The sequence below is a fragment of the Condylura cristata genome, unplaced genomic scaffold (genome assembly GCF_000260355.1).
Source record: "Condylura cristata isolate star-nosed mole 26May11 unplaced genomic scaffold, ConCri1.0 scaffold00017, whole genome shotgun sequence".
NCBI classification, from domain to species: domain Eukaryota; kingdom Metazoa; phylum Chordata; class Mammalia; order Eulipotyphla; family Talpidae; genus Condylura; species Condylura cristata.
The window spans coordinates 29,483,915-29,492,708 of record NW_004567118.1 but is presented as its reverse complement, the minus strand read 5'-3'; the positions used below and the strand labels follow the sequence as shown (position 1 = coordinate 29,492,708).

The 8,794-nt window shown below is 55.4% G+C and overlaps 2 protein-coding genes across 2 annotated transcripts; one reads left to right on the top strand and one right to left on the bottom strand.

Moving 5' to 3' along the window:
• Window positions 1-419: 419 nt before the first annotated feature.
• On the top strand, window positions 420-3,457 carry SLC16A13 (solute carrier family 16, member 13). The gene is made up of 4 exons (XM_004684693.2): window positions 420-839; window positions 975-1,118; window positions 1,695-2,432; window positions 3,093-3,457. Exons 1-4 carry the CDS (start codon window positions 641-643, stop codon window positions 3,290-3,292), a joined length of 1,281 nt encoding a protein of 426 aa, XP_004684750.1. The 5' UTR covers window positions 420-640; the 3' UTR covers window positions 3,293-3,457.
• An 841-nt stretch (window positions 3,458-4,298) lies between these two features.
• Window positions 4,299-6,186, bottom strand: SLC16A11 (solute carrier family 16, member 11). Its single transcript, XM_004684692.2, has 4 exons — window positions 5,971-6,186; window positions 5,581-5,724; window positions 4,657-5,424; window positions 4,299-4,562 (listed from the first exon to the last, which is right to left on the bottom strand). Exons 1-4 carry the CDS (start codon window positions 6,170-6,172, stop codon window positions 4,333-4,335), a joined length of 1,344 nt encoding a protein of 447 aa, XP_004684749.2. The 5' UTR covers window positions 6,173-6,186; the 3' UTR covers window positions 4,299-4,332.
• Window positions 6,187-8,794: the final 2,608 nt, after the last annotated feature.

Here is an 8,794-nt window from a genome sequence, read left to right as displayed (position 1 = left end):
GGGTATGGGTGCTGAAATCTGGACGAAATGACCCTTGAGATGGACCTCATACAGAGGCGGCCTCCCGGTGGGTTCCGGAGTCACGTGGGGCTGGTTTGGGCTGCGCCCGCACGTCTCCTGCTTGCGCATGCGCCCTACAAATGCATGGTCCTGAGCTAAACTCTAAACCCCGCCCTACTCTTTTGGCCACGCCCCTCCCCTGGGGTCCTGCGTTCTCATTGGGGAATTAATAATAGGAATGTTAACCAGGTCAGGTGCACTTCCAACGACAAGATAATCCACAGGAAGACTGACGGGCCTCGAGGGTGGGGCCCAAACCCAGTGCCGCCCCGGACTTCTAGGCCGATGGTTGGCTGCCGGCCACGTTCTGTCCGCCCCGGCCTGGCCGCTTTGATTAACGGGGCCACGCCCCCCTGCGCTGAAATCTGCTAGCGCAGGCCTGGTCTACCCACCTCGCTCGACCCCCGAGGGGAAAAGCGCAGGCGCCTCGCGCAGCTCTCGGCAGCTTTGAAGCCCTCGTCGGTGCCTTCCTCTCCACCAGCCTTTCCTCCCCGCGGAGTTGACTGGGTGGGCAAAGGTGAAGCGTCCTAAGTCCTGCTCCCGCAGGGACTCTTCGTAGCGGCAGCCCTGTTTCTCCCAGATGGCGCATAGGGCCGAGCCCCCAGACGGGGGCTGGGGCTGGATGGTGGTGCTCTCAGCTTTCTTCCAGTCGGCGCTGGTGTTCGGGGTGCTTCGTTCCTTCGGCGTCTTCTTTGTGGAGTTCGTGGAGGCGTTCGAGGAACCCGCAGCGCGCGTCTCCTGGATCGCTTCCATAGGAATCGCGGTGCAGCAGTTTGGGAGTGAGTGCTGCGCTGGGTCTGGCATCCTGCGACCCTCTGGAAAGGGAGGGAGGGGACAGGGGAGGGAGGTGCTGGAGAAGGACGCCTAAGATCTTTACGCCGAACTCCCTTCTTCCCTTCCTTCCTCCTACGCAGGCCCACTTGGCAGTGCCCTGAGCGCGAAGTTCGGGCCCAGGCCGGTGGTGATGACTGGAGGCGTCTTGGCTGCTCTGGGGATGCTGCTCTCCTCCTTTGCCACCTCCTTGACTCACCTATACCTGAGTATTGGGCTGCTCTCAGGTGAGAAACAGGGCTAAGGCAGGAAAATCAAATACCTGTCTTTGGCTTCTGGACGTTCACCTTCTTTCCTGCTCTTTCCAGAAGACATAGACGAGCTGAGAGAAACTTTGGGCTAGCACCTGTGCCTTGAAGGGAATTCTCAAGAGGAATGATTAAATTGATAAACATGGTGGGGAAATCAGAAAATTGCAAGCCCTGGGGGTAGAGGACTGGAGTGTAAAAGGAAGAATTACTATAAAATGGAGCCAGGTAATTATGACTGTGAAGCATTAGCCAGTTTACAGGAGAAGGGACTTTAGAAGTTTATGCAGCTTGGCCAGAAATGGAAGAGTCCGGGTCTAGCCTTCAAGTTCTGGGCTGGTTATTTTGTAAACATTACCTAAAGCCTGCACAGTCCATCAGGAATATTACTGTGCCCCTCATTTTGCAGATGAGAAGCTGGGAGATTAAGTAAAATATACAAGGTCAATGCTAGGATTGTAACCCAGGTCTGTGCTACATTCTGTTGTAGCATTGGGGTTACCAGATTGCCTGAATTCACTGAGTCCTCCAACCCCCATTTCTTCCTTTCGACAGGCTCTGGCTGGGCCTTGACCTTCACGCCGACGCTTGCCTGCCTGTCCCGGTACTTCTCTCGCCGGCGATCCCTGGCCACAGGGCTGGCACTGACAGGAGTGGGCCTCTCCTCTTTTGCCTTTGCCCCGCTTTTCCAATGGCTGCTCAATCACTATGCCTGGAGAGGGGCTCTACTGCTGGTGTCTGGCCTCTCCCTCCACCTGGTGGCTTGTGGTGCTCTCCTCCGCCCTCTCTTCCTGGCTGAGGACCCTGCCATGGGTGGCCCTGGGACTCAACTCATCTCCCTCCTCCATCATGGCCCCTTTCTCCGTTACACTGTGGCCCTCACCCTGATCAACACTGGCTATTTCATTCCCTACGTGCACCTGGTGGCCCATCTCCGGGACCTGGATTGGAACCCACTGTCTGCTGCCTCCGTACTCTCAGTGGCTGCTATTTCTGACCTTGTGGGGCGTGTGGTTTCTGGGTGGCTAGGGGATGCCATCCCAGGCCCTGTGGCTCGTCTCCTGATGCTCTGGACCACCCTGACTGGGGTGTCACTAGTCCTGTTCTCTGTGGCTCAGGCTCCCACAGCCCTGGTGACCCTGGCTGTGGCTTACGGCTTCACATCAGGGGCGCTGACCCCAGTGGCCTTCTCCGTGCTGCCTGAACTGGTGGGGACTGGAAGGATATACTGTGGCCTGGGACTGGTACAGATGGTAGAGAGCATCGGGGGGCTGCTAGGGGCTCCTCTGTCAGGTAAGGGGAAGAGTTTCTCTATGGGTCTGGGCTGACAGGGGAGGGGGCCATTCACATTATAATATATGTAAATATTGTCCTCTGGTTCAATACAATACAGGGCCAATCTTAGGTGCCCCAAAACATATCATAGGCAGGAAGAAATGGGGACTGTAGGAAGCCTACGAGGTTTCCTACCCTCTGCAGAATACCCACAGCTTGGGTTTTCAGAGGCCCTGACTACATAATCATGCCAGTGTCTACCTTTCCCCTTGGCCCTCTGGGCCCTCAACCCTGGAAACTGAGTCATATGTTCAAAGTTCTCCCAGTTCCAGATTCCAGGACTTTTAAACTCTTAACATTTCCCTCTCAACTATTAACTGTGAAGATGTAGCTGGGAAGGCTACAGTTGCTGACAAGACACTATCTGGATTCCCAAATCTTTACCAGCTGGTTTGGAGGCCTTTCTTAAGGCAGGAAGGTGGTTGAGATGGCCTTTGGAGGTCTCTTGGGAAACGGAAGTTCTCAAGCTCACCATCCTTACACCACCTACCTTGGCAGTCTCAACTCCTCCAGGATGACGGGTTACAGATTATTTTGATCCCTCCACCCAAAAATATGTGTGATTTACAGTGCTGGCAAACATCACACATGTATTACTTTTTTCTTTCTTCTACCTAGGCTACCTCCGGGATGTGACAGGCAACTACACCACTTCTTTTGTTGTGGCTGGGGCCTTTCTTCTTGCAGGGAGTGGAGTTCTCATCACCCTGCCCCACTTCTTCTGCTCCTCAGCTTCTACCCCCAAACCCTCGAATCTTGTAACAGATGGACTAGATACCAGAGTCCCCTTGCCCAAGGAGGGCCTGGGTGAGGAATAAAGTCCAAGAAGGGGCAGGCAGACCGAGAAGCCCAGAGTTTATAGCTCTACGTCTTCTGCTCCTGCCGCATGTTAGTGCCCACAAAACCGCAGTGCCTTAAGCTTCTTGATCTGCCTCCTCAGAGCAGGCTAGGAGCTCCTGCAGTGTACATGCCAGCCCTTTGTATTTTGTTGAGGGTTCCTATCTCTTCTTTGTTGCCACAACCTCTTCTGAAGGATTCAGGAGCTTAGCTTGCTCCACTGAACTGTGAATCAACTATGAAAATCAAAAGCCAAGAGACTTCTCATATTTTATATATGATCTTCAGTGTTGCCTGATGAGTTTCTTCTCTGAAGACATAGCTGGGAAAGAGGGATGCCCCTCTGAGATAAAACTGACTAAGAAAACTGGATAATACTCAGAACCTCAAAATAGCTGGGGCCCATAAGCTGGGGTTGACAAAATGGGGTCATGGCTGGGGAGTGGAAGGGAGGGATCCAGGAGCTCTGGTGACCCAGAGCATTTCAAGCCTGAGTCTACTCTCTGGACCATATTCCTCCCACTTGTCCACCAACCTCTTTCGTACTACACCCATGACTTAGAAAAGAGATCAGAAGAATGATGGGACACGCTAGTTTGGGCAAGGGAAGCTGATGCTGACATAGAGCTGAGGAGTGGTCTAGGATGTTCCCCTCCAGCCAGCTGAGTGAGCAAGATGAAGGAAAAGGTTATCTGGGTGTTCGAGTGAGGAAAACCAGGGTGGGGAAGAAACACCCACAGTCCCCCCCCCCCCAATCCTAGCAATAAACTTTAACTGACAGGCAGACAGCTTCTCAGAGTCCTGTTGTGATGAGAATTCAAAGAGTAATGGACTGGTCACACAGACATGTGCCCCCCCCCTCCCCCTCCCCCAAAGCTTAGAGGAATCCTGTTCCTTTCAGGCAACCTTTGGGATATCTTAAGTAGAATGTTTTTAGTGTACCAGGTTGACTAGCCATTGGAACTTGCAGGTAAATGGATAGAAATTCTTTATTGGAGGAGGGGCTCCAACAAGAAAAGGGTCAACAAGTGGTGTCCTGAGTAGGCTGAGGGCCCCCCGGGGTGACAAGGGCAACCTGAGGAACAGGAAGCAGCTCCCCTCTCTCAGGGGGAGGGGTGACTGGACGAGAGGCAGGTCGGCAGGAGGGCAGCGCCCTGGGCAGGCCCATATAGACGAAGCTGCCAGAAAGGATGAAAGAGCTGCACACGAGGAAGGAGGCCGTGAAGTCCCCTGTCTCATCCCGCAGAAAGCCTGAGAGGAAGGGTAAAGGGATTTAGAGAGTTCGGACGCTAGGGGCAGAGGACAGTTGCCAGTAGATCTGTAAGCCTAAGGCTCTGGCCCTTACCTGACAGGGGAGGTCCTAGAAGCCCCCCGAGGCTCATCAGCATCATCACCAACCCGGTGGCCTGTACGACACCTCCGATGCCCACTAGCCCAGGGAGCACACCGAAAACCAGCGGGGCATAACTTCCAGCGCTCAATCCGTAGGCCCCAGCCGCGGCCAACAGGGGGCCCCCCCAGCCCGCAGGGCTTCCCATGGCGGGCACCAGTCCCACCGCCAGCAGCCCCACCCCGGTCAGAGCCCCGAAGACCGCCAGCAGCCGCGGGAGGGGCACCCAGCCCTGGTCTGCCAGCCACCCGCAGACCAGCCGAGCTCCGGCATCCCCCACTGCAGCCACCGCCACCACCAGTGCTGCTCCGTACCCCTCCAAGCCCCGGTCTAAAGCGTGAGGCGCCAAGTGCACGTAAGGGACGAAGTACCCGCCCCCCACCAGGGCCGTGCCCAGAGCAAACACTAAGAAGGCCCTGCGCGTGAACAGACCCAGGCCAAGGGCAGCCAAGGGCCCGCGTGGTGGGGCCGGGGGATCGCCAAGCAGCGCCAGGGGGCGCAACAGGGCGCCACAGGGGGTGAGGTGGAGGGTGATGGCGCCAAGAAGAAGCAGGGCGCCCCGCCAGCCGTAAGTATCAAGGAGGAGCTGCAAGGTGGGCGCCAGGAGCAGCGAGGAGGCCCCGTTGCCCGTTAGTGCCAGCCCCACGGCCAAGACTCGACGGCGGGAGAAGTAACGGGAGAGGGTACCGAGGGCGGGGGCGAACACGAGCGCCCAGCCGGAGCCTGCGGAAGGACAGAACTGGGTGAGGACGGGCAAAGCTGCCCCCGCAATCCCAGCCCTGCCCCTCGCCCGAGCCTCCGCGCCTTTGGCCTCCAGCCCCGACCAGCTTCTCTCTCCACCACCACCCCCGCAAGGGCCCGTTGTCCCTCTCCCCTCACCAGCAAGGAGGCCCAGGCCAAGGTACAGGTGCAGAAGACTGCCGGCGAAAGCCGAGAAGATGAAGCCGATGGAGGTGAGGACGCCCCCAACCATCACCACCGGGCGCGCCCCCCAGCGGGTGCTCAGGGCGCTGCCCACAGGGCCTAGAAGGGGGCGGGGTCAATACAAGACACGCCCCTGGACCCCCGCTCTCGCCCCAACACTGCTCATTGGCTGTTTTCCTGGCCTGAAATGCCTCCTACAGCCTAAAAGCGCCTCCCCTCGACATCCACGACCACTCTTCCAGATCGGCAGTTCTCTGGTTAACGGATAATCGGGCGGATACCCGACCGGTATGCTCACAGCCCCTCCACCCCCGTTCCTGCCTCCCACCTCGGGGCCCCCCTCACTGGCTGCCTGCTGCACGGCCAGGGCCAGGGCGCTGACCCACGCAGTGTCCTGAGCATTTCGGTCAAAGTGCTCCGCGAGGTCAGGGAGGACAAGGCCCAGAGAGCGCAACAGCCCGTAGGAGAGCCCATTCACCAGGAAGGCTGCGGCCGCCACTACCCAGCCCCAGCCCCCGTCCGGGGGTCCGGCCGGCTTGGGGGTCATCGCCACCTGGGGAGGGGAACACCTGTGAATGAAGTCTCCACGTCGGTGCCTCCTCTAGGGACCTGGCATCCCTGAGATCCAGCTCTGGCTGCTTGGTCAAGGTGGGCACGTCACCTTGAGCAAGAGAGGGCGGGGGTGGGGAGGGGTGGAAGCCGGGACCGGGCCCAGGATCCGCGCAAATTATGGGGATTCCCCCTCCCACACGCCCCTTTCCCCCTTACCCGACCTCTCCGGGCGGTGGGGGGGAGGGGAAGGGCGAGGAAAGGCTCGGCTGGGTTTTCTCCCCGCTTCCCCAGCGGGCGGGGCCCCAGTGGGGAGCGAGTGCAGAGATGGAGCCCAACTTGGACGGGCTCTCTCAGTAAACAGAGATCACCACAGGGGGCCTGAGCCACCTGGGAGACTGGGGGTACGGAGGGCGGGGGCGAAATGAGACAGCCAATCCGCCCAGCGGCGGGTGAGGCCAGAAGCTGTGTCCCACGGGGATTGAATTATACACCCCCAACCCGAGGAAGGGAGCGGCGAGGAATGAATGCTGCCCCACCCCGCTAGGCTCACACCCACGCACCTGCCCGCAGCTCGCAGCTCGAGGAGGAGGGGTGCGAAGGTAATCCCCAGCAAGCCCCAGGTCGGGAGGTGAGGTACGAAAATATGGGTGGTAACCCATATGGGTGGTAACCCAAAACTTGAGGGTTACAGTAGTTCGTGCCCTGGAGGACTCGGTAAATCTCGGATCTCAAATCACAGACCTCCACCGAATAATTGCTCCCTGCTCATCAATAATATGCCCAGAGGCGCCGCCAGGAAAGAAGAGGGCTCCCTTATTATGGGGAACTGCACATGCCAGGCACATTTCACACCTGTCTCTTGTCTCTTTTCACCTTCACAATAACCCTAAGAAGGTGGCATCTCCATTTTGTAGAAGTGACCGAAGTTTTAAGCGAGTTGCCTAAAATCGAACTGCTTTTTAAAATGGTGGATCTCGATTTAAGGTCTGCCCAACTGCAGGACCATACCAGGAAAAAGAACGTTGGACTGAAGTTGCCACAAGTCGCTCTGCAACAGTTAAAGGGAACGGACAGAAGCGACTGATGCCAACTTGCCTGAAAATGGCACAGTATATGATTCTAAGACCTGAGAATAGAAGGGATCCTTGCGATCAGAATCACAGAAGATTTAAGTTAGACTTTTAAAAACAAAGCAAGAAGTCAGAGACTTGACCCAAGTATTGATTTCTTGAAGAGTTTTATAAAAATACTCTTAACAGTAGGATTAAGGTTGCTTTCCTTCAGCTGTTTGAATCAAGAGATGTTATCTTTGAATTAATTACTAAGCAATATAGAAAATTTTGTGACTTACAGTTTGGAGCATGCGTCAGCTCAAGGCCACTTGATGGCAGTGTTTCCTAAATGTTGACAAAGTGTCTGTAAATAAAAGAAAAACCGCTTCTGTAGTGAAACTGTAAACCTTACAAACAAAGCATGACCTTCAGTCGCTCCCCAACAACTATAAGAGGAAAAAAAAATCAAGCTACTTTGTGTCTGAGACCTTTCGCGGTCAAAAGCCGACCCTGGCTATCTTCTCTCTCATCTACACCCTTCTGTCAGCTGTCAGCTTCTTACCTGCGCCATGACCATGCCTAGCATTTTCTCACTCCTGGATTTTTGCTAACTCATAACTTTTTGTTTGAAATGCCCCAGTTGGGGTACAGGAGTCCATAAAGTTTTGCGGTCCTAACGCGTACAGCCTAGGAAAGTGACCCCACCGGTTTCCCTAGTCTGGGGTGCTATTGTGAAAGGCACCTGGGAGGTGGAGCCAGCAGGCCCTTAGCCATAGGAGAGCAGGCAGCCCACTTTCCAAGATGGCTGGCAAGGACTCTGCTCCAAAATGAATGAAGCCAACTAAGCAATTCCCTCCTCCTCTGTAAGTAAGTTAAGTAAGAATGCGGAGCAAAGAGGGACTGGTCCCTCTAAATCTGGAAACTGTTCAGAGTGACGCTGAGCACCTCTACAGGATATCTGTGACCCCCAGAGGCTTCCCGGAGTCTGGGGAGGGGTGATTGATTGTGAAGGAGCATAGTCAACCTTTCAGATGTTCCCTATATTCTTCACCAAAATTACTGTTACTGGAAAATTTCATCTTCTTTGCCTGCTACATGCCAGCAAAGCCAAAAATGGCAAATGACAGAGGTAGAATCTTCAACGTGTGCTTTTAATAGCTTTGCCAGCAAATCTGAGAAGGACCAAGCATCATGCTCCCAAAACTGATGGAGGTTATGAGTAGAAAAGTTAGAAGGGTGCAGGGCAGTGGGGTCTCCATTGTGGGAGGGACTGCTAGAGGACTGCAGGGTAGTCCAGCTTTATCACTGACTTTGTTTTTCTCAGGTCCGGGGGTACCTGGTTATGGAGGGGAGAAGGAGGTAGTTTATAAGAGGCCCTTTGGTGCTCTTTTAAGATAGGAGGCAACTTAAGCCCAGAGTCAGGCTCCCACAAAGGAGATAAGGATAAAAGGGATTAACATAGTTATTAACCCCTCTATAGAAATTAAGCGTCCTTAGGTGCCAACTTCTGGAGCAAGTATCAGAATGCCACGGAGTGTCACCCAGGCCCCTGCAGGAGAGGTGGC